The sequence below is a fragment of the Caretta caretta genome, chromosome 8 (genome assembly GCF_965140235.1).
Source record: "Caretta caretta isolate rCarCar2 chromosome 8, rCarCar1.hap1, whole genome shotgun sequence".
NCBI classification, from domain to species: domain Eukaryota; kingdom Metazoa; phylum Chordata; order Testudines; family Cheloniidae; genus Caretta; species Caretta caretta.
In genome coordinates, this window is record NC_134213.1 from 72435962 (window position 1) to 72461723 (window position 25762).

The window sequence follows — 25762 nt, forward strand, 5'->3', positions numbered from 1 at the left end:
GAAAATCATGAGACTTGTGAAAACATCACAAGGGCTGGCAACACTGGACCTAGTTAAGGGACAACCATGTTTTAACTTTATAACCAGATTCCTCAACATAGATGTATGTGTATGCAGTATAGACAGGGCCTTGAATTGTAAAGTACCATATTTATACAGCTGGTAGAGATCATAGAATATCAGGGTTGGAAGGGACCTCAGGAGATCATCTAGTCCAATCCCCTGCTCAGAGCAGGACCAGTCCCCAATTTTTGCTTCAGATCCCTAAAAGTCCCCCCTAACAGGCCAATGCTCAAAGCACTGAGCTATCCCTCCCCTGTAAGAATGGTGAAAATCTGCACCCTGATAGCATCGAGGCAGAGCATCTGCACAGCCTTCAATAAAGCATAAAGAAAGGGGACTATGGTCTGCCTGGACCCAAGGGTGCATGGCCATCTCCCTCCTCCCCCACAAACTAGTTTACATGCATGATGCAGCGTGCAGTATGTGCTAGCCAGAGGCACATGCTGCTCTTCTTCAAACGGGCAGCATTTTTATTCTCCACTCACCTGTCCTGTGCCATCTTGCCCTGTGACATAGGGCACTCAGACACAGCTGACACTTCTTCTGCTTGTAACGTACCTCTGCTTAAAATGTTCATGAAGTCAGAGCTGAATTAATGATGACTGAAGACAAGCTGGATTAAATGTGCCCTGTTTGTTCTGACTATACTAACCCTTTGACAGCACAGAGTTCAAATCAAAAACTGCTTTCTCTTCCTCCCTGGTTGCCTAGCAACCTCCCTCCCCTCATTAGAATACAATTTCTATTCCTTTTTATTACATTACTGCAGTGTTATAGGCTTTGTTGCCAACCCAGCCCTGCTCCCAATAAGAAAAGCAGGATTTGGCCCTTTGTATGAGGTTTAGGGGAATATGTGCTTTGGTGCAGAAATCAAACATGTAGGACTAGGAAACCTTTGGCCATGAATGTCTTGTCATATGCTCAGCAGGTGGAATTTGTGTGGATATGCTATTCACAGTCATTTCATTTTCAGTTGAGATCATTTGTAAACCAAGGGCACAATTCTCTCCCCATCTGCAAGGCACAGCTCTCTGCTGGTACTCTCCTGCTATTACAGATGCAGAACTTCCAGTGATGACATATCTGTAGAAATCTGCTGTGCAGATCTGCCAGGAGATTTTTGCCACACATACCTATATCCAGGACAAACATGATGCTCTGACTCAGTTGGGGAAAATCAAGAAACTACCCATATCCACAAATATACAGCGTCCATGGGTGACAGTGGTGAAATAAATAAGACTCCCTGGCTCTTTCTTCAAAGTAATTGGCAGTGGAAACAAAAAATAGTCACTTTTGTCTTCAGAATAGACAAATGTATATTATAACCTGGCATAAGAGGCAATTTCAGGTCTGAGTGTCAATTTTAACCTTTAATTCCTTTCTTTTTTGTCAGTTTGCGTCATAACTAAAAACATGGCCTTAAACCTTTTTTTTGTTGACTTAAAATAGCGAATCACATAGGAAATTCTCTCCACAGAGATATATAAACAATTCTAGATAAGCAAGCTGGGGTTAAATATCAAAGCCAGTAACTTGAGGCCTGTCTGCACTAGGATAGAAGGTGTTGTTAAAAACATGTTACTTAATGTCTTTTAAAAAATATTAGTTAAAAATGTGGTGATAGGGCAAATTGTATTCTAACGTGTTAGCTGTTCCAGCCCTGTTCTAGCCCTGTCTAAATAAACCTACTATAATTTGAGTTAATTGATAGGCTACAGATAATTCATGGATGTGTTTGGTTTGCCTTAGGGTTTAGCCTAGGATAAACTACAAACATTCAGCTCTCTTGTGTCCAGGTTCCATAACCAGAGGATAGCCTGTGTATCAAGGGAGGTAAGGCATTGTAAATGACATTTTAGATGTCATGTTAGGCACTCTTCCACCACGAGTTATTGTTTGCAACACTCCCCCACTGTCACAGCATGGGAGGAAACCACGCCAAGCTGGCGCATAGTTGCGGCAACTTGGACAAGCCAAAGAGTAGCGTGTAGATCCTGATCAGGATCTACAATCAACTGGACAAGGAGGCAAGTGTAGCAACAGACTCTTGGATTTACTTATTCTGTTAGACTCTTTCCCACCAATGCTTCTACTCTGAAAGGAAATAGTTTTCCATTCCCTGGTATACTAAAAGGCCGGTATTGCTCTGGTCCAAGAATGTGTGAACTGTCGTAACAAAAGGGTGTTGAGAGATCAGCCATGGTGTCACACTCCTCATCCACAGGAGTGGGATTCTTTTCCTTTTTCAGGTTTCAGAATGATAGCCGTGTTAGTCTGTATCAGCAAAACCTTTCCTTTTCAGTTTTTCCATCAACTTGTAGATAACACACAGCAGGAAAATCAGTCAGTAGCTCTTTTGGTCTGACAATGGTTTCTTTGGCTTAGAAGCAGCTAAAAACATTGATGGAGTGTCTAGATTATCGTTTGCAAAGGTATTCGTAACTAGAATTAACTGGCAGTTAATCAGCGGCTTTTATACTGCAAACTTGAACTGAATTTTAATTTGAGTGTTGCCCTTTTGAGTCTTGTCCATACACAAAACTCAGTCAAGTGTGGTGGTGCTTCTGACAGGAATTGGGTAGCCCGAGAGGGGTTATATGCTAGAACTCAAGCAGGTACAACTCATCAGCTACTAACCAGTGTGAATGTAGGCTGGCACCACTTGACTGCTTCTAGTCCTCAAATGCCTTCTCACACTTCCCACCATGTACCCAGGAAGGACAGACAGGTTCTCCCAAAATTAATTCAAAAAAAAGTTCATAGAGGGCTCAGCTTACTGCAGCATTAAGAACCAGGTTGCTCAACAGCAATCCCTTTGTCTAATTAAGGAAAGTTATGTTGTGCTGTGAGGGGAAAGCCTTTCCAGTCTCCAAAAAAAACGATGAAAGCCAGAACATGACCTTGAGGTTGAGGGGAAATGGACTGATAAAGACATTGAGGAGGGAAGGGGGAATATATTAGACATTTTCCTCTATAGTTACTGCACTTCTAGTGTCTATATTAGCATCTAGCTCATTATAAACTGCTTGGCATTGCCTTGATTATGAAGGGTATTATCCAAAACCAGATTCTATTCTGTTCTAACAATAGAAGCCAAATATGCCCTAGCCAGTCACGCATAGCATCCATGGTAAACTCCAGAATACATGTGCAAAAGTAGGTGGAAACATTAGACTAGATCATTAAAAGTGTAGACCTGTAATATGAGTAAAAGGAAAGTATAAAAAGAGGTTTTACACCTGGAAGCTATTATAGTTATTTAAATTGAGAAAGAATAACCAATTGTTTTCTAAGATGTATGCCGCATTTATGAAAAACCTTGAAGGATAAATGGATCTTTATAGCATGCTCCTTCCTCAAAGGTTCTGTGAATAAAATAATAGTGAGAGAACTCTCAGTGGATGCTGAATGCTGCTAACTGATGAAATTATTACTTATTACGCTGCAACTGAACTCTGCTTAGAAACACCATTTTCAATATGATTTTTGAAGAATGACAGCTGACATGTAAGAGGCTTTGTATAAAAAATGAATAGTGATAATTTCCTGATATCTTTTGAAATGAAATGTATTTCAATGACAGTAAAATTGGGAAATGCATGACTTTAAATACTGAGCTCATGGAATGTTGCCTTGAAAATAAAACAAGCGTTTGCTTTAATCCATAAACTAATCTTGAAATGCTGAATTTATGAAGTATTTGTCATTTTAAACAGTATTATTTATAATAAAACAGACAGTGTCAGTACTTCCAATGTAATGTCAAATGAAATGCCAAAAAGAGAGTGCTACGGCTTTGTGTGATGGGGTGAAGCAGTCCCATTCATTAAGGTTAAAGGAAAACCCTCCTTAGAGGCAACCAATATCTGTGTCAAAGTAACTCACCTGCAGCTATTGGTTTGGTGAGAAGAGGGAGGAGTACAAAAGTTACATTAAATGTTTGATTTAGTGCAGAGGAAATGGAGCTCTGGTCTGCTGCTCTATCCTAACTCACCATTTTGAGCCTAAGTATTAGCTCTTAAGATATGTTACCACTAACTGATATGAGGGTATTGCAGAGGATCATAGATATTGTTATTTGCATATGTAGCTGTAGGTAACCTCGAGGTCTAATTTCAGCCTTAACAGATCTTTTTATGAATGGCTATGGTACAAGTACCTAAATCTTCAGTATTTTGGAGGGAGGGAGGAAGGTAATTTGCTAGCCTTAATTTAGGCACAAATGGTGAGCTCCCAGCAAAGGTTCATTGGAGAGCTTTAACACTGCTACTGCTTAAATCAGGAAGAACGTGCTTCCTTTTTACAGTCCTGGAGTCTACACAGGATGCGGACAAGTCTGTAACAACAGCTTTTAAACTGCCACTGAAACTTTAATGATGGACTGGTAAGTGGTCACTTTGTTCTAGAAATTCTGACCAACAAAATAATTCCAAAGAGAAGAAAAAGGACAGGTAATCTCTTCCAAGATGAAAAAGGTTGTTGAGACCAGTCTTAAAATCCAAGGAGAAAAGAGACTGGTCTAACCTCAGTGACAAAGAAAAAGGTTAAGGCTGGAATTGTAGAGCAAGAAGGAAAAGGTGAAGCTTAGAGTTGTAGAGAAGAAAATAAGATTCAGAAGAGAAAGAAGCAGAATTGTATTAGTAGAGATCCCTCTGAATATTAGGAAGTGTGACAAAGTTCCTCCTCTGCCTTGGTGGGTCCTGCGCTTATTGGTGGATTGCTTGCCTCAGAGATTCATGGCAGCCCTCAGTTTGGCCACTTTTACTAGTGGCTCAAACCTGCCATCCACTCAGCTAACCTCATCACTGGCCAGCATGGGGGAAACTAAGAACAATTCCCACAGTCTCTGTATCCCACCCAGCGGGTCAGGGACAGGACAGATCCCTTTCGAATTTAGACCTCCCCTTCTGGTGTTTCTCACAGACCAGGTCAACTCCTCCAGTGTCTGATCAGGAGTTGGGGGAATGGGGGGAACCTAGGCCCACCCTCTACACCAGCTTCCAGCCCAGGGCCCTGTGGATAGTAGTTATCTACAATGTTCCCTGTATCAGCTGCATGACAGCTACAACTCCCTACTTCCCCATGGCCTTCCCCCAGCATCTTCTTTAGCCTCACTGCAGGATCTTCCTCCTGAAGCCTGATCACACTCAACCACTTCACTACTCTAGCAGCACACTATCTCACTCCCTGCTCCTGCCATGTGCCCCTACTAACTGATGGGAGGTCCTTTTTAAACCAGGTGTCCTGATTAGCCTGCCTGCCATAATTGATTCCAGAAAGTTCTTAATTGGCTCCAGGTGTCTTGATTAGCTTGCCTGTCTTAATTGGTTCTAGCAGGTTCCTGATTGCTCTAGGGCAGCCCCAGCTCTGGTCACTCAGGGAACAGAAAACTGTTCATCCAGTGGCCAGTATATTTGCCTTCGACCAGACTCCTGTACTCCCCTGGTCTGGGTCTGTCACAGAAGAATAACCCTTTCATCAAGCTAGGAAGCTCAGATAGTCCAACAGTCCAGATTTTACCCTGGGTAATGTCACATGGGCATTTGTTTAGGATGACTTGCCTGTAATATGGCCATCTCCGTTTTTGCCAGTAAATCCATTATATACCAAACTGCATCACTTCTGTCTCTCACACACACAGTCATTTATATTCATAAGGTTTATATTTTGTAATTGCTGAATATGGGAAAAATGGGAATTACCTTTTATTCCCCACACCGGTTGACTCTCTGCTCCACTGTTGATCTGTGGTGCTCATGACCTCTTCAGAAGAGTGTATGCTGGGATGTCACAATTTGAAGCAAAGAAATGTAGAGATTACCACTTCGTGACTCTCACAAAGAGACGATGAAACAGTAAATGTAAAACTTGGTTGCAGTCCCCTGTTATCCTGTATGGTTCGGCTGTCACAGTTGGCTCTTTAAAGCTGGCCGTTGTTGTTGTTGTTCTTTTTTTTAATACTCAACTAGTTGAGAATGTTTTGATACATAATTACAAAGTTCAGACCCTTACTTTTTAAAATGTGTTATGATTAACCAATCCCTCTCTCCATATTTGTTTTCCTCTCCCCTCCTACCTGTTGACTCTTATTTCTTTTATGATCAGGGTCTGCTGAATGTATCAACAGATACCCACAGAAAATAAAAACAAAGCAGTATATCTTGTATAAGACATAACTGATGATGAATTATTTGTTTTGCATCATATTATATAGATACAATTGTCATTTTTATGTTTGCACTTCAATCATAACATAGGAAAGTTTTCCCCAGTTTGGTCTGGGACTTTTCATGGAACATCAGGGAGTTAGAAATTCTATGCTGATGGATATTTGGCACGTTCTTGGAACAGAGTCCAAATGATTATGCAATCTGTTTTTCGAGCACTTCATATGCTAGACCCACAGTATGTCACTGTGGATTGTTTGTGGATGGGGTTTATTTATTAGACTCTGGAAATCATGTTTAACAAGTTTTCAAAATGTTGCTTTGCTTGGTCAAAGTTCCACTAATTTTGCTGATGATTAAACTTAATACAGCAATAACGTCAATGCTAATTCCTCTCATGAACAAAGTCAGTGGAACATTCACTTTTCGTTAACTGACTCATCTCCAGTGCAAGTTTGCTTTTGTGTTGAGCAAGAATCTGTACTTTTTTATGGAATGGGCACTTTAATCAGTGCAGTTTGGCTGTTTGGGAGGTGGGGGTCCAGGACTTACTCCCAGTGTAAAGAAAAGCAGTACACATTTATGGTATTGCTTGAAAATTTAATTGCCAAAACAACTGAATTTGGTTTCTGTTTAGATCTGTATTGCCTCTTGAAATACTTCTATCTTTCAGCAGTATATTATAAGATGTAAATGCACATGCAAGAAAATCGTTTTTTACTGGCAGTGAACAATTCAATTAAATAAATTTACTTACAAGTTAGCGAGCAGTTACAAAGCTCTTGTGAGTTCCTTGTGCAACAGAGAAGTCATACAACTCGATGACAAGGGATTCTTGTACAGAAAAATGTGATAGAGTGGAGACAAGAAGTTTAAGCCCCATTACAGAAGTGTACGCTGTCAACATGGTTTCTGAGGTTTGAAATTGGTTCTTTGATAAAAAAAATTAAGATTAAAATTTTTCACAACAGTCAAGGAACTTGGAGTTAAAGCTACCATCTCTTTTATTCTTTTTGTGCATCATGATCTTTTGCATGATGAGAGAACAGTTGTCAATAGTTTTTTGATGACAAGGCTGCATGGTATAAAGGGAAGATTAAATATATTTAAATGTTAAAATTACTGTGTTTTAAAAATGTATAGTCAGTTCTCTAGAAATGTGAGTAAATTGTAAATACTGTAGTAGTATGAATGCACTGAAATTTAAACATTTCTTCTATTTTTAATAGATAAGTTAAATTGAATTTTTGGCCAATAGAATTAATACATAATACCAGAATCATCTCTGGTCTATGAGAATTTTGGTTGCTTATTCCTTGGCTGAATTTGGTATATTAACCCGAATTGAATTTCCCTGTGACTTTGAATGTACAGTGAAAGCTGACATATATCACGTGAAAGCAGTTATTTAAAATGTGGTCTGGTGGCAGGGCATGGCGTCCTCAGAGAAGGGTCAGACTTTGGAACTCTGTTCTGAGGTCGAATGGATTTGAATTTGTTTAAGCAGTTTAGACTCCTGTCCTGCAAACATCTATGTGCTTAATGTTAACATGTGAATAGTTCCGTTGAATTCAAAGGGAGAATTTGCATAGTCAAAATAAAGCATGTGTAAGTGTTTGCTTGATACAGGCCTTATTTTGTATAGGGTCAGGTCAAAGAAGCCTTTGTTATGGTCAGCTACCTTTCTGGTGATGTCCTGCTAAATACTTCTGTTTCAAGGAATTTACCAGTATACACTTCAATGTCTTTGCCAGTAGTTTGTGTAATATCTGCAAGACAAATATCACATTTTGTTGTTTGTCAACTCTCTTCTCTTCACTTTGCATTTATAAATCTGAGAGAATTTAAATGCAAAAAACCTAGCATTAATGCAATGTTAAGGTTGAGAAATCAAGCACTCAGTCAAGAGATTCCAAAAGTTTAAGGTTAGGCTAACACACTAATCAGGCCATGTTGCACATATGCTTGAATGGTAATCATCCATCTTAAATATGCTGGCAAAGAGGTTCAGTTTCTATGTGTTGTGCTACAGCATTGCGAGTTGCTGAAAAGTCCAATTCTTGAGCAGTGGTCCTTAACACAGATAATGCAGGTGTAAGCATAGGGCCAGAAGATGAAGCTGACACACTATTAGTGCTTCAGGCCTGCTGCGCTTTGTTCTCTCTCAACCACCTCTCTTAGACTTTTTTTCACTCACTGGTGTGGCGTAGCGCAGCCCTCCAGCATAGTTTGTTGCTAGCTGCATCTTCTGAGCTTCCAATGTCAATTATTGAAAGTTTTCAAGTCCCTCCTGCAAACTCCTTGAATCTGAGCCTAGACTGGCCCAGTGACCCTCCTCAAGTTCTCCATACAGGAGATCCTTTGGAATGTGTAATTGTCCATTTAATGCAGATGACTAGTCAACAGAGACGTCTGTTTGAAAATAGTGATTAGGCTTGGCAATTTTGCAAGTACATTGTTATCAGGAACTTTGCTTTCCCACTTGATTTAGAATATGGCAAAGACAATGGGTGTGGAAGGTGTTTAACCTTTTCTTATGCCTGCTGTAAGTGATCCAGGTCTTGCTACCATATGCATATATGTCACCCTTATTTTCTTTGTGAATATATATATATATATATATATATATATATATATATATATTCACACACGCACACCAATGTATTAACTTTTAATTCACATCTTATGTTATACAACTTCTTTAGTTAATGGAATTTTCTGAGCTTTGAGGGCTTGATTTCAGAAGTCTGACATTAAGATGTATTTACAGAGTATTTTGGGATCCTTCAGAATAAAAACCTCTATATTGTTATAAGACGGTGTTATTGCCATGCAGAAGGAATCCAGTTACTTTCTAAATGTCTGGTACTATTGATAGGAATAAACCTTTTAGCATGTCAAGGGATTGGCTCTTTACTGCGATAAACTATAGAGGACTTAGTGACTGAAATGTGTATATTGTCTTTTGTTCAAGTACCCTAAAGCATTATTTGGTATGTGAAGGAGTGGCCTCACCCATAATGTCTCAGATAAAAAGTGCCAGCCCTTAAGGAATGCATTGGAAGTGAAGATTACCATATATGAATGAAATTGTAAGTAAGCAGAATGCAATTACATACCTGGAATTGTGCCAGAATATGGTAGGGCTAACATTATCTACTCTTGTGAAAAATATTATAGGCTTTTTAATGGCCAAAAGTGGCCAAGATTTGGTTTCAATCAAGTGATCACAACCGCAGCATGCTCATACATGGGAGAGGTGGCCTGTCAAATGGGCAAATTCCAAACCCTTAGGGGTGTCAGGGAAAAAATATAATACCTCAATGCCTTTTTAATACCAACAGGCAGGCAGTACACACACTGATACTAAACTGGGAGGAGTGGTAGATATGCTGGAGGGGAGGGATAGGATACAGAAAGACCTAGACAAATTGGAGGATTGGGCCAAAAGAAATCTGATGAGGTTCAATAAGGATAAGTGCAGGGTCCTGCACTTAGGACGGAAGAACCCAATGCACAGCTACAGACTAGGGACCGAATGGCTAGGCAGCAGTTCTGCGGAAAAGGACCTAGGGGTGACAGTGGACGAGAAGCTGGATATGAGTCAGCAGTGTGCCCTTGTTGCCAAGAAGGCCAATGGCATTTTGGGATGTATAAGTAGGGGCATAGCGAGCAGATCGAGGGACGTGATCGTTCCCCTCTATTTGACATTGGTGAGGCCTCATCTGGAGTACTGTGTCCAGTTTTGGGCCCCACACTTCAAGAAGGATGTGGATAAATTGGAGAGAGTCCAGCGAAGGGCAACAAAAATGGTTAGGGGACTGGAACACATGAGTTATGAGGAGAGGCTGAGGGAGCTGGGATTGTTTAGCCTGCAGAAGAGAAGAATGAGGGGGGATTTGATAGCTGCTTTCAACTACCTGAAAGGGGGTTCCAAAGAGGATGGCTCTAGACTGTTCTCAATGGTATCAGATGACAGAACGAGGAGTAATGGTCTCAAGTTGCAGTGGGGGAGGTTTAGATTGGATATTAGGAAAAACTTTTTCACTAAGAGGGTGGTGAAACACTGGAATGCGTTACCTAGGGAGGTGGTAGAATCTCCTTCCTTAGAGGTTTTTAAGGTCAGGCTTGACAAAGCCCTGGCTGGGATGATTTAACTGGGAATTGGTCCTGCTTTGAGCAGGGGGTTGGACTAGATGACCTTCTGGGGTCCCTTCCAACCCTGATATTCTATGATTCTATGATTCTATGGAGCACTGTTATAATGTACTGACCACAAGATACCCTATCAACAATGGGGTTCCTTGTTCATTTTGGGGGTTTTAAAACACCACAGTCCAAGTTCAGGTAGCTGTAGATAAAAAAAAATAAATAGAAAAGATGTCATCTCTTCATATGTTTGGTCTTCATTAGCGAAATATATATTTGAAGTAAGGAGTGATCCTCCAAAAAGTAACCATCAGATATTCCATTACAGGAATAATTTTTTCCTGGGCAGAAAATCAGTTTTTTAGTATAGGAATGTGCAAAGCCACTAGATGGACTTACCTATATTCCTTGCATTATGAAACAGCCATTGGCAGAGCCGACCATACTGATATGTGCATGGTTTCACAGGTTGTATTTTTGAAATCTTCACTTTTCTTCCTGGATTATGAATTCTCATGGGACCAGACAGTTTCCTCATTCATCTCATAGTGAAACTTTCATTTTTATATTCATGATTCTCATGGATGGGGACTGAGGGCTGTATGTGGCTCATCGTCTCTATGTATGCTTTATTCTACATCTGTAAATCAGTTGAGTGGTTTAGGTGATGTGTATGGTGAAATGCTATTTTAGATCATATGTAACCCTTCTGCCCATCAGAGTTGGCAGCAACAAGGGCCGGGTTCAGTATCTAGAGGTTCCATTCCAATAACACAATGCAAAACCGGCTCAAGCCTCCACCCAGTGACCTGGGACAAATATATACCACCCCTGCTGCGCGCCTCTGAGAGGCAATGCTTCCCCTCTTGCAAGCACAGAGTCTGAGTGTAGCAAAAGCCTTTTAATAACAGAGAGAAACAATGTGGCATTATGTTGGGAAAACACCACCAACAGGATTCATAACACAACCCATGAGCAAAAAACCCACCCCAAGCAAATTGGGGTGTGTCCTTTCCTTTTGGTTCTTGAGTCCCGCAAAGTCACCCAAAGTCCCAAAAGTCCAACAACCCAAAAGTCTCTGTCCCTGGTCAGTGCCGCACCAGAGTTTGAAAGTTTATCTGCAGAGTTTTACCTCCCAACCTGGGTGGAGATGGGGCAGGGTTAAGGGGCACCTTACGTGGTGCAAAGCCGATTGCCCCACCTCTCCATGGGGCTCCACTCCGCCAGCCGTCCCACGAATCTCTCCGCTCTGCCAGCTGTCCCATAAGCCGCTCCAGCCGTCCCTGTGAACTGCTCTGCTCCAAGAGCCGCTCTGCTCTGCTCTGCTTGGCATCCCATGAGCCACTCCAGCTGTCCCGCGAACTGCTCCGCAATATATCTTCAGGCTCCCCCACTACTTAGCACAACACTCAGTGATTTCAGCTCTTAGTAAGTTTAGCTCTTTTGTGATTTCAGCTTGTAGTAGGGGAGCCTCAGTGCTGGTGCACCATTGGCCCACAGTGAATTCAGCTCAGCAGCCTGTACCTAGACTGCTAATAGAATCAGGTACTTGTTTCTCAGGGCTTGTCTACACTACCGGCCAGATTGGCGGGCAGTGATCGATCCAGCAGCGGTTGATTTATTGTGTCTAGTATAGACGCGATAAATTGACCTCTGAACACTCTCCCGTTGACTCCGATATGCCACTATAAGAAGCACAAGCAAAGCGCAGTCGACGGGAGAGTGTCAGCTGTCGACTTCAGCTACGCTATTCACGTAGCTGAAATTGTGTATCTTAGATCGATCCCCCCCACGGTAGTGTAGACAAGCTCTTAGAGTGTATCAACGCTCATACAGTACTGAAATTAACTCTTCAGAATGCTCACAAGTTTTAGGGAAACAGTAAAAATATTCTCATTATGCTCATTAGTAAAGATATATACCTTGCAATACATTTAATGTTTCTTGTTGTGAGAGATATTATAACTTCTTTTTAAGGAAATTGGGTAGATTAATGTAATGGGCTGGGCTAAATTGCTCTTCACATGCATTCCCTACTCTACTAGCAAATCTTACTTGATACATTTAAAGCAGTTTAGCTAAGGATGTTCTGTAAGGCAGTAAGAGTAAGATGCAGCATACCATATTTCTGTAAGGACTGATCTAGTTAAGCTTGTTTTTGTATTTATAAACAAACAAAATAACCCATGGAACCGAGTTCGCTGCTTATAATAATGATTGTGTCTCCAGTGACTTCAGTGGAATTGTACCTTTTTACGCCTGTGATGAATTTGTCCAGTGACATTCTGGTTGTCTAAAGGGTCTGAACTAGAGAGGATACTAAGAAGAATCCATAAGGTGAATAAATTGTTTTATGTGCTCCACCTATACTGCTTCAGTATTGCACCACATGATAGAAAAATTATGGTCTGACAGCAACTTTTTACACACTGAGTACTCAGTCTATCTTTAGTCTTTAATCTACCTATAGTAAGAAGAGTTACTGAATATTAAGGCATAAATTCTACTGTTAGATCAGTATAACTCACTGATTTCAGTGGGAGCTGGTTTTTTGGTGACTGTGTGTGTAATAGAGAACTAGTCAGAGGAACCAAAGGATTCACTTTTTTCTTGCTGATTACAATGTCTGGAATATTGCAGTCATTCTAAAAAGGCCTTCATTCTGTAATGAGCAAACCCCTCTAGGTTTTGTTGGATTTTTTTCAAGTTTTAACTGGGGACACCTGCTGCTAGTTTCCACAGATGAATATTTGACTACAAGGATGGGTTTCCTAAGATTACCTTGCTAATGGTATTCTGTAGTACAGTACTCTTTGTGGTGCCATGTATAGAAGATGCTGCATATAAAAACATCTTAAAATATAAAGAGAGGTTTTTAGGAGAGAATTGCATCAGCTATGGCAGAAAGATGGGACACACTGAACCAGAACAGATACTGATCAACAAACCGGCCTAATTCTAAGTCTAGATATCATAAAAACTAAAAGCTGGAAGCTGATTAGAGTTGATGGGATTGTGCCTGTTTACACTATGTTTGACATTTGGCCCATAGAGAAAGAAAAGCATACGGGTTTTAGCAGAGAGGATAGAAGAACATTGGTGCATCAATGATGTTAGATGCAACAGTTAATGTGCTACAGACACAAGTGTCACATACTCAAAGGACTTGGCCATGCAGGAATCTGCTGTGGTGTCCTCTCCTTTGGTTGAGGAATTTATATTTCAATAAAGGAACACCTCACTTTGTCCAAGAAATTGAGGCAGGGTCCAGCCTCCATTTTCCCCATCCTATGGCTTGGGGTCTCCCACTGCTGTCTGGATAGAGGTGAAAAGACACCCAGGACATTCAGACACTGACAGCAAAGAAGGAGCTCAAGAGTGTGCCTCTCCTGTCAATGCCATCAAATACTTACTCTGGTCATCCTGTTGCTATTAGAACATATGTGATAACCCTTAGCACTTCAGCAGCTGTACATTTTACAGTGCTGAATAGACATTTAAATAGAAAATTAATTGCTACAGCACCCTGTGACCTTGTTGGAAGGTGACTGGTTGCTGAGACTGGAATTAGTTGCAGTTTCATGTAATACCCATTTCACAGATGTGGGCAATTGAGATACAGAATGACTAAATGGCTTATCTAAGATCAAAAGCCTGTATTGGAGCTCTGCCGTTCCTGGTTTATCAAGTCGTCTGTTCAATTTACTTGAAAATACTGTGAGTGTGGTTGAATAGGAGACTGGGAGACAAGAATTCCTGTCCAGAATGACTACATTTACATTTAAATAATTTTAAATTGTGGGTTATTATATCAAAGTACTGATATATTGTTCACCCTAATGTATCTTGTTGTTTCATTATCCTCACATTTTCATTAAATCGTATAGAAGATTAGTTCAACATTTTACACTGTGTGTACTTTTTAATCATAGTTTTAAAGTAGGTGTGTAGCAATAAACATTTAGTGAATATTTTACAGTTTATTTATTCTCAGAAGTAATGTTCCCGCCCCTACGTAGATCAACATAACCATTTATCACAGCTGTCAACTTTTTTTTAAAAAATCAGTCATTATATGTCCCTGATTCTCTTGTATATTACATATGAGCAGTTTATAACATTTTAGAACTTTGCAACCTAAATCAATGTACATGATTCATAGTGAATATATTCCCATCTAGAAAGCAACGCATGATAAAATAAAAGTGTGTTTTAATAGTGTAGGCTTGGCTTGACAAGAATAATTGGACATAGGTGAGACCTCATTTCTTGGGTGACAGGATTAGGGCGGCTTCAGAGTAACAGCCGCGTTAGTCTGTATTCTCAAAAAGAAAAGGAGTACTTGTGGCACCTTAGAGACTAACAAATTTATTTGAGCATAAGCTTTCGTGAGTTACAGCTCACTTCATCGGATGCATAGGGTGGTAACTGGATCAGCAGGCTGGGAATAGAATGTCCATATGAGCTAAGATAAGGGGGAATGATTTACAATGGACAAGATAAGTCAGAACATAAAGCAAAGGTAAAGAGTAAGTCGTACATGGACAGTATGTAGACAGAGAATGCTGTACAAGAATTGGTTCCGATAAACTAATCAAGCCAATCCTAAAACATGTAATGGAATGTACAGTAAATGCAATGTAATATGTAAATGTATATAAAGAAAGAGGTTTGCTACGCAACTTTGGATATGTTGTGTGCCCTATACCCACCCCCTGGGCTTGAGTCTTTTCAATTTAGAGTAGTTTTGCTGTATGCCAAATAAAGGAACCTGAGTGATGAGACTGGAGTTGAACTGAGTTCTTGGGGAACCATGTGGAAGAGATCTTGGGGGAACCCCAAAGTAGTGGTGCCATGACTTAGATCCGCTTGTCTGGGGCAGGAAACATATACACCCCTTAGTATAAGGGTCGCAACCTAGCATTAAGGGAAATGGCATTGGAAAGGTTTAAAAGGATTTAAATAGGAGGAAATTAGTTCCATGCTGAAGAAGTGGTTTAAATTGAAGGGTGGATGCTACACACTCCCCAGAGAAGTGCTAGGGGGAGATTGGGACTGGGTGAAAAAGGAACTCCAAGAATTTATTTTAAAAAAATTCTTGGCAAAGCACATGAGAGGTCTATTAAAAATTATTGGCAGAGTACAGCAAAAACCAGTTGAATGCCACTGAAACTTTCAAAGAAATAGAGCCAACTGGTAGTCATGGAAAAAATATCAAGGTTTTTTTGGTTTTTGTTTATTCTACAGTAAAGAAAGCAAATCAAAGCAGCAGTGTTACAAGGATTATTTCTGGTGGCTAAAACTTTACAAATAAAATGTACCGTGTTAGGAAATGAATGCAAAAAGCATAAAAAGCAAATCAAAGTTGTAAAAAGCAAAAAAACCCACCTAAATAAAAACATACCTAAAAGGTCAGGGAAAACATAATGTCTGTTACCTATATCCATATAGCCAAAGTAAAAAGCAGCTGTCCTTCAAGAACTGAATTTAGTGAGTACAGCTTAGCTAGTACGGACAGTGTATTTCAGCCTGCTGATCCAGATACCTCCTTAATTCTGTCACCCAAGAAATGAGGTCTCACCTCTGTCTGGTTATTCATGTCAAGCCAGGCCTACACTATTAAAACACACTTTCATTTTATCATGTATTGCTTTCTAGATGGGAATATACTGATTATGAATCACGTATATTGATTTAGTACTAAGTTAAAAAATGCAAAAGACATAAAAGATAAGCTTAAAGCCACAAAGAAAAAGTCAGTTAAAAATGTGATACAATCCCAAAATTTAGTAGCTAGCAAGGTCTTGAAAAGTTTTTTATTAAACATTAAAAAATTAAAGTGATTTTTAAAAACGTATGTACAATTAAAAGAAGCTTATACAAATTAACATGATAGAACTTGGAGGAGACTAAATAGGGGTAGTAAAAGTAATAAAATGTTAAAAAGAACAGTGAAAGATTTAAAAAAAATGCTGAGTTGAAGAAAAAAACCTAGTTATGGCAGTAAAAGTCAGTGTAGCCATGCCCATGAGATCCTTAGTAATTAAAGGTTTCAGAGTAGCAGCCGTGTTAGTCTGTATTCGCAAAAAGAAAAGGAGTACTTGTGGCACCTTAGAGACTAACAAATTTAATTAGTCTCTAAGGTGCCACAAGTACTCCTTTTCTTTTTAGTAATCAAACAAATTATGCAATGGTCAAATGGTGACAAATACCACCACTATCTTTTTCCTTTGAAAGTATTTACAGCCTTCAGAAAAATGGGTCCTTCCCAAATATTGTGTCTATGGATAATCTGTTGTGTTGACTGTTCTCATATTTGCAGGAATCCAATTTACATTGTTTAACTCTGAACAGTTTAGTTAAAATCACTTTAAAAATTAGAGATTTCTACATGGCTTAACTGCTTCCACATGCACTAGTAGGGATATAACCTAAGCGCACGTGTGTACACAAACATTAATAAATAAATGGTAGTGCTAAGTTTAAAAATAAATAAATAACACAGCAGTTAAAACTGCCTGTCAAAAAAAGTTTTATGTGTAACAATAAGCTTACTAAAATCTCAAATAACTAAAATACAAAAATAAAATAAAAACAGCAGTGGAACAAAACATTGTGAAAATACTGAATAATTAGAGCCCAGGCCAAAAATGTTATCTTGCCTATATAAAACACAAACACACACAACCCCAAAACTTACTTAAAATGTAAATAATAAATAAAAAATTGTAATTTAAAAATGTAAGCAACTCAAATGGGTCATCTGCTCAAACTTGCAATTTACAAAAGGAAAATTTCAGAAATATAAAACCATATTAAAAAAATCAAAGGCTCAGCTGGCAAGGCTAAGCCAAGAAAATTTAAAATATTTATTTGGTCTCTTGTATAAACTGTTTACAACATAGCAAAAAAGGCAAAATTAAAAACAACCATTTTTTAAAAATGTTAAAAGTATATGTAAAATTTTTTAAAAAAATTCTACTAAAAATCCATCCAAATCTTTCATTCAGAATTGCAAAGCTAAGGCAGGCACTCTTTGGACAATAGGCAATGTCTCCTTTCAGTCTTAACTTAGTTAATGAACCCTTCTGGTGTTTCAATACTTTTACAAAGTTGAACATTTTTTTTAGGTTAGCTATGTAACTTTAAATGTGTGATATGCCCTATACCCTCCCTCCCCCCTGTACTCTTGAGTCTGATCAACTCAGCATGGCTTTGCTGTATGCCAAATTAAAAAAAAAATCAAAGTGATAAGACTGGAGCTGAACTGAGTTCTTGGGGAACCAAGCAGAAAAGATCTCTGGGAACCCAACCAATATCTTTCACATAGTATAATAATCTAGCCTTTGTAAAGCACTGACCATGCACAAGCAAGACACTAACAAACAAGTCACTGACATGGATTATTGTTAGTGGTCCCCTCTCCTCCTGCTCTTCCCCCCATAAGTGAATTTTAAAGAAAGTCAGAAATGGCACCATGGAGCTGTTCTGTTCATTAATCCATGACCAGCATCGGCAATCCTTTGATTTGAGGATAACCTTTACCACAGATTTACATATGGGTCCTGAGATGACTCAGGAGTCCGATCCTGGAACCGCAAATTTGCCCACAGTAGGTACAGACATTTCCTGGCAGGTCAGCTGCCTGCTGGGAGAAAGTTCTTTCTTTTTCCTTCCTTCTCTCTCTCTTTTCGCCTTCAAGGGCAAGGCATTTCTCCTCGAAGTGGCTCACTGCCTGATGAAGGATGTGGTGCCATTGAGGTTGGTTGGTAGCCTGCTCCTTCCAGCTTGTGATGTCCACATCCGTTTTCTTGAGGTACGCTTTCAGTGTGTCTTTGTAGCATTTCCTCTGACAACCATGGGATCTCTGACCATGGCTGAGCTGAGAGTAGAGGACTTGTTTTGGAAGGCAAGAGTCTGGCATCCGCACACAATGTCCAGCCCAGGGGAGTTGATGCATGATGATCATTGCTTCAATGCTGGTGACATTGGCTTCAGTGAGGATACTGGCGTTAGTGCAGCAATCTTCCCACTTGATGCAAAGGATCTTCTGGAGGCATCGTTGGTCGAATGTCTGCAGACTCTTGAAGTGCTGTCAATAGGTCACCCAGATTTCACATCCATAAAGGAGTGTAGGAATAACAATTGTTTCATAGACCTGGATTTGGTGTCCTACCATAGGTCATAGTCTGTGAAAACGTCTGGGAAAGCAGTTTCCCAAAGGAAGCACTTGTATACTGGATCTCACTGTCAATTTTTGCATTTTGAGAGAGTTGGCTATTGAGGTAGCAGAAGTGCTCGACTATCTCCATAGTCTGTCCCTCAATAGTGATTTGTTGTGGGTCATGTGGAATGCCTGAAGCAGGCTGATGGAGCACTTTCATCTTCTCAGTATTGAGTGAAAATCCTAGACTTCATTAAGTTTGTACAAAAAAATCCAGTGTGGACTGAAGGTCATTCTCAGTGTGTACAATGATGCACAGTCATCAGCATACTGAAGATCAATAAGAGATGCCCTAAGGACTTCGAGCGGAGACGTCGAAGATTAAAAAGCCGCCCACCCATTCTGTATTGAATGTCAACTCCATTGGTCTTTAACGAGGACCAAAATGACCTCTGAATAGATGGAGAAAAGGATTGGGACAATAGCGCATCCTTGCTTAACCCCAAAAGGGGTCCATCTCCAGGCCATTACAGAGAACAGTGGCAGTCATCTGATCATGAAGAAGCCTTTGGAATTTAATAAATTTTGGAGGGCACACAAATCTGGCCAGCACCTTCCACAGGGCTTCGCAATTGACGAAGTCGAAGGCCTTTGTCAAATCGATGAAGGTGATGTACAGGTCCTGATTTTGCTCCTGAGACTTTTCCTGTATTTGGCGGGCAGTGAAGATCATGTACAGATGTGGATTCTTCCTTTGTTGGTTTACCCCACCATTTGTTCCAAGTTTTAAACCAAATGGATCCATACCCAAAGGAGTACATCTGTTTCAGTATATTACTAGAAATGTGTAACTCATTTCAGAGCCTACTGAGAATGTGTTACACATAGCTAAGAATACTGTGTTACCCTATATCTTTTATAGTTGTGTAACATTTTCAAAAGTATCTGAGTGATTTAGGCTCTTAGAGTGACTTATTGAAAGTCAGTGGGATTTAGGTTTCTGTGTCACATTTGAAAATTGGATTTAGGCTCCCAAGTCACTTAGATATTTTTGAAAATTGAACCCCTTGTCTTTATCGCTCTGTAATTATTTTTTAAAAAGAAAGAAATTACTGTGATTGCTTGTGTATGTCTGTTTGTAGCAAGGCTTTTGAATTAGGTATTGATCTTACATTTTACTGAGTAAATTAGTACTCAGATTCTAGAGTAAACATGCAACATTCATTTAATTAGTATATGAGATTTTCATATTAAGAACACCTTGATCAATTGGTCCATCAGCCCTCACTGAGAGAGTGCTAATCACAACACATAATTTGTGGTGGTCTAGCCAGTCCTTCACCACTCGCTGGCCAGGCTGTCAGTGGCACTGGACAACCGATCTGCATAGCGCACCTCAGCCCAGAACCCCTGAGTGATCCACCAGCCTCAGCCTCCCAAGTACCTGGGATTACAGATGCATGCCACTGCACCCAATTTCATATTAAGAAAGAGGGAAAAAATCTACCTGAACAATCCTCAATAGAAAAAGCCTTCTTGAAGGGAGCACCCATCCATACAACCCCTTAGCAATAAGGAAATGCCCTGTCAGAGTCTTTGTGACACCCCCCCACCTCCTTGTATCACATTCACCACTTTCCTTCTAAGAGCCCCACACATCTTCGACATGTACAGTAGGAAAATACACACATCTCATTCCCAATGATGGGGAAGTATGGAGTTGGAGTTGTGTTTGTGTGTGCGCTTTTTTTGTAAAGGAAAACTAGAAAAAACTAAAATTCCAGTGAATGCAACCAGCAATGTTCCCCACAGGGGTCATCAGTAGGGTTTGAATCTGGGTCATTCGAATGCACACCGTCCATGTTGACCAATTGAAGTAAAGGGCTAACTGGTAACACTAGTAGTCTCTTATCCTTTATGTAGTTTAGCCACTAGAGGGGGACATAGACACAACTTTGCAAATGGGTGACATAACTATATGCTAGATGGCAATAGAGTATTAGGAATCCACCTACTGGCCTCTCATGCTCTAGGAGGTGGGTAAGATCTAGTAGTTAGAGAATGGTTATCAAAAGGGCAATGAAGAATGTAAATTTGGCATTCTGAAAGGTAGTGTGGCTAAATGGATTAGAGTTGGATCAATTCTCAGCTCTACCAGAATAACCTTTCAGTTGCTTTATTTATAAAATGTGAGGAATGATGCATGTAACCATAGGTAGGGGTATGAGGGGCCTATTGACAAAAGTTTAAGAAATTCACAGATATATTAACTAGGGCTGTCGATCAATCCCAGTTGATTTACACGATTAACTCAAAAAAATTAATCGCGGTTTTAATCACACTTTTAAACAATAGAATACCAATTGAAATGTATTAAATATTTTTGGATGTTTTTCTACATTTTCAAATATATTGATTTCAATTACAATGCAGAATACAAAGTGTACAGTGCTCACTTTATATTATTATTTTTATTATAAATATTTGCACTGTAAAAATGATAAACAAAAGAAATAGTATTTTTCAATTCACCTCATACAATACCATAATGCAGTCTCTCTATCATGGAAGTGCAACTTACAAATGTAGTTTTTTTTGCTGCATAACTGCACTCAAAAACAAAACAATGTACAACTCTATAGTCTACAAGTCCAGTTAGTCCTACTTCTTGTTCAGCCAGTAAGACAAACAAGTTTGTTTACATTTATGGGAGATAATGCTGCCTGCTTCTTCTTTACAATGTCACCTGAAAGTGAGAACAGGCATTTGCATGGCACTTTTGTAGACAGCATTGCAAGGTATTTACGTGCCAGATATACAAAACATTCGTATACACTTTCATGCTTCGGCCACCATTCCAGAGGACATGCTTCCATGCTGATGACGCTTGTTAAAAAATAATGCGTTAATTAAATTTGTGACTGAACTCCTTGGGGAAGAATAGTATGTCTCCTGCTCTGTTTTACCTGCATTCTGCCATGTATTTCATGTTATAGCAGTCTCGGATGATGACCCAGCATGTTGTTTGTTTTAATAACACTTTCACTGCAAATTTGACAAAGCGCAAATAAGATACCAATGTGAGATTTCTAAAGATAGCTACAGCATTCAACCTAAGGTTTAAGAATCTGAAGTGCCTTCCAAAATCTGAGGGGGATGAGGTGTGGAGCATGCTTTCAGAAGTCTTCAAAGGGCAACACTCCGATGTGGAAACTACAGAACCCGAACCACCAAAAAAGAAAATCAATCCTCTGCAGGTGGCATCTGACTCAGATGACGAAAGTGAACATGTGTCAGTTGGCACTGCTTTGGATCTTTTCAAGCAGAACCCCTCATTAGCATGGATGAATGTCCTTTGGAATGGTGATTGAAGCATGAAGGGCCATATGAATCTTTAATGCATCTGGCACATAAATATCTTGTGACGCTGGCCACAACAGTGCCATGTGAACACCTGTTCTCACTTTCAGGTGACATTGAAAGGAGAAGCGGGCAGCATTATCACCTGCAAATGTAAACAGACTTGTTTGTCTGAGTGACTAACTGAACAAGAAGTAGGACTGAGTGGACTTGTAGACTCTAATGTTTTACATTGTTTTATTTTTGCATGCAGTTATGTTTTGTACATAATTCTACATTGTAAATTCAACTTTATGATAAAGAGATTGTATTACAGTACTTGTATGAGGTGAATTGAAAAATACTATTTCTTTTGTTTTTATAGCACAAATATTTGTAATCAAAAATAAATATAAAGTGAGCACTGTACACTTAGTGTTCTGTGTTGTAATTGAAACCAATATATTTGAAAATGTAGAAAACATCCAAAATATTTAAATAAATGGAATTCTATTATTGTTTAACAGTGCAATTAGTCACGATTAATTTTTTTAGTTGCTTGACAGCCCTAATATTAACCCTTGTCACTGGAAGAACTGGGACTAAATTAATTGTCTGTCTTTGTCTGATTTTGAGTGCAGTCTTGAAGTGATCAATTAAGACTTTTATTTCTATGTTCCACACGTTTATTTGTGCTATACCACAGGAAAACCTACAGAGAGAGAAGGAATTAATTTACATTGTATAGCTTCTCACTAGGACATACAAGCATGTTCCTAGGGATTAGAAACAATGAAGCAACACTGTGTGGTCTTTATTCTCAAAATGTAGGGTTTTACCTAGAGCAATATAATGAAAAAGAATTACTTGGTATATGTATATACGGGAGGTAAGAAGTATACAACAATAGAATTTATTACAAATTCAGATTGGAGCTGCCACTAGATGTCATACTGTTTTGTTTTTTTAAAATGTAGCAGTACCTCAAATACTCAAAATCTAGAATGTATAAACTGGAACAGGAAAGAATCTAAACAAATTAATTTGAAGTTGATCTATCGAGTCCTGTTTTTTATTGTCTGTTTTTTAACATTGTTGTAAAACATTCATTTGTGCTTTGGTGAGGTGGGATCAGTTGAGCACTGTTCATTTTAAAAAATTGTATTAGCTGTTTGAGCTTTTTATCTGAATTTTAAAATATTCTTTTCTCTTTCTACAGAACCTTCTGGCTTTAAATCCCCGTATGCAAACTCATGCAACTCTATGTTCAAGTGCAGCAAAGAAACAAGACAAGAAACACTGGAAAAGGAATGCTGATAAGAGCGGTTCAGTAAGTACTGTACCTATGATAGATCTGGAAAATGTTAATTCATTGTTAAGGTTGGAAAAAAGTCAGAAAATTCAGAGTTACGTTTCCCACATAGTTAAGCAGCCATATGATTAGACCTCTGGAAATTGGGGGTAACTGCACTGACTTCAGTGATTTACTCCAGTGTAAATAAGATCAGAATCTGGCCCCAGATTTTAAATTATGCCTCTTTTTCTCTTTGTATGAAATAGGATTTTTCATCATAAACTTTCTGAATTCTTGTACGTCTCTGCTATTTTAGACACTATTGATCTAGGTATGTTCTTTGCTCCAATATGATACTTGACCAGTTTTATATGATAGTAGTTGTTAAGTCTTCCATTATATTTTATTAATGGTTGCCTCTTTGATCTCCCACCTGATCAAGGATGCCTGTCACGTATTTGTACTGTTTCTGTCCAGATTGTGCAGGATAGTCCTCTCAACTCAAATGTCTTATCTCATTAGGTTTTATGGAATTTTTTAGGTAGAGTATTACACCCCCACTCCTATGAACTAATATTTAGCCTTGCTATATAGTCTGTTGAGTGTAATCTCTATTATGATATCCAATTGTATGGGTTTTTTCCGAGTTCCACCATATTTTAGAAATACCTGCTATATTTAGGTCCTCTTTCATTGATAGCAGTGAAACATCTAAGCAAATGCCCCACTTTCCTGCTTCTTCCTCCTCCCCTTGGCAAGTATACTTCTAGTATGCACTCAAAGCTTCTGATGCTCTTAAACTTATAGGGATGTGCAAACATTATAAGCCCCAGGAAACATTTGTGGACCTTGGTAGGTGATGGAATTTGAAACAGAATCTGAGATATCATGTAACTTTTCATTCTTTCAGGGTTCTAGGTGAACCTTTTACATAATCCTGGGATTTGTTTATACAGTTGGATTCTGGGGGTGGGGAGGGTACTGCTCCTGTGTAAAGACCTTTTGTGTTCAATGGGACTCTGTACAGGCACAAGAGTCTGCCCACAAGTTGCTCATTGCATGATCAAAGCCTCAGTTGTAACCAGTATGTATACTCATATTTTAAAAATGGACTTGCATGGTAATATGCTGTAGTTATAGTGTGTGGCTATCTGCTAGAAATTCCCTATTTTTTAGTTCATAAATGGGGCAAAATTTTAAAATGCCAGTACAAAATTTGAAGGGAGTTTTGCATTTCTATCCAGAAAATAGTCCCTATTTTAAAACTTGGTTAAACATTTTCCCCTGTCACAGAGTTGTGTAACTACATTAAAAAACAAACCATCCCCTCATACATTCCCTCTTGCTTCAAAAAGCCCCCGACACAAGCAAGCAAACAAAATTTTATTTGGTAACCAGTTAAATGGATGGAGTTAGTGAGATACAAAAACTCACTGGAAATGTCTCTGCCTTTCTGGACTCTCTGTTCAACATAAATCAAATTGTAGAGAATTGTTTAACTCTCTTTGAGCCTTCTTCAAGTAAGGAAGCTATTGTAAACAAACATTGGGAGGGATGGGAATTGATTGCATAGGAAGGCATTTGCAGGTAAATTTCTCAATCAAAGAGCTTAAGGCCAGAAGGAACCACTGTATCATCTAGTCTGAACTCCTGTGTATTACAGGCCACCAACACGGCCTGCACTCGCATGCTAAACCCAACAAGCAAAAGGTAATATAACCCACAGGAGACTAGACTGTTATGTGCCACAGGCAAAGAATAGGAGGGACCAAAGTGCCCCAGTGCTTGAAGCCTTCCCAGTGATGGGGAAATGATTAAGTGAGATATACCCAGATAATCCTGGCAAGTAACCCAAACGTGTAAAAATATAATTAGGAAGGCCAAAAAATAATTTGACGAACAGCTAGCCAAAGACTCAAAGTAATAGCAAAAAAATTTAAATACATCAGAAGCAGGAAGCCTTCTAAACAACCAGTGGTGCCATTGGACGATCAAGATGCTAAAGGAGCACTCAAGGATGATAAGGCTATTGCGGAGAAATTAAATGAATTCTTGCGTCGGTCTGCATGGGTGAGGATGTGAGGGAGATTCCCAAACATGAGCCATTTTTTTTAGGTGACAGATCTGAGGGACTGTCACAGATTGAGGTATCATTAGGAGGTCTTGGAACAAATTGATAAACTAAACAGTAATAAGTCACCAGGACTAGATGGTATTCACCCAAGAGTTCTGAAGGAGCTCAAATGTGAAATTACAGGACTACTAAGTGTCATCTGTAACCTCTCATTTAAATCAGCTTCTGTACCAAATGACTGGAGGATAGCTAATGTGATGCCAATTTTTAAAAAGGGTTCTAGAGGTGATCCCGGCAATTACAGGCTGGTAAGCCTCACTTCAGTACCGGGCAAACTGGTTGAAACTACACTATAGTAAAGAACAAAATTGTCAGACACGTATATGAACATAATTTGTTGGGGAAGAGTCAACATAGTTTTTTTAAAGGGAAATCATGCCTCACCAATCTGTTAGCATTCTTTGAGGGGGTCAACAAGCATGTGGACAAGGGGAATCCAGTGGATATAG

At 39.2% G+C, this 25762-nt stretch overlaps 1 protein-coding gene and 1 long non-coding RNA gene across 9 annotated transcripts in view; one reads left to right on the top strand and one right to left on the bottom strand.

The window, feature by feature from the left end:
• Positions 1 to 5972, bottom strand: part of LOC125640769 (uncharacterized) — a 75739-nt gene extending 69767 nt beyond the window's left edge. The window contains exon 1 of the long non-coding RNA XR_007357898.2: positions 5769 to 5972. This is a non-coding gene — a long non-coding RNA (uncharacterized LOC125640769). The remainder of the gene's footprint in view (positions 1 to 5768) is intronic.
• DPYD (dihydropyrimidine dehydrogenase) overlaps positions 1 to 25762 on the top strand; it is a 656679-nt gene that overhangs the window by 107937 nt on the left and 522980 nt on the right. For 6 of the 8 annotated variants that reach the window (XM_075131606.1, XM_075131602.1, XM_048859648.2 and 3 more), the window contains one exon: positions 23105 to 23215. The exons of 1 other annotated variant lie outside the window; for it this stretch is intronic. In XM_075131606.1, the coding sequence (XP_074987707.1) occupies positions 23105 to 23215 (111 nt within the window). Of the gene's footprint in view, positions 1 to 4372; positions 4451 to 23104; positions 23216 to 25762 lie in introns of all 8 variants that reach the window. One more of the 8 variants, XM_048859650.2, reaches the window with a different exon arrangement.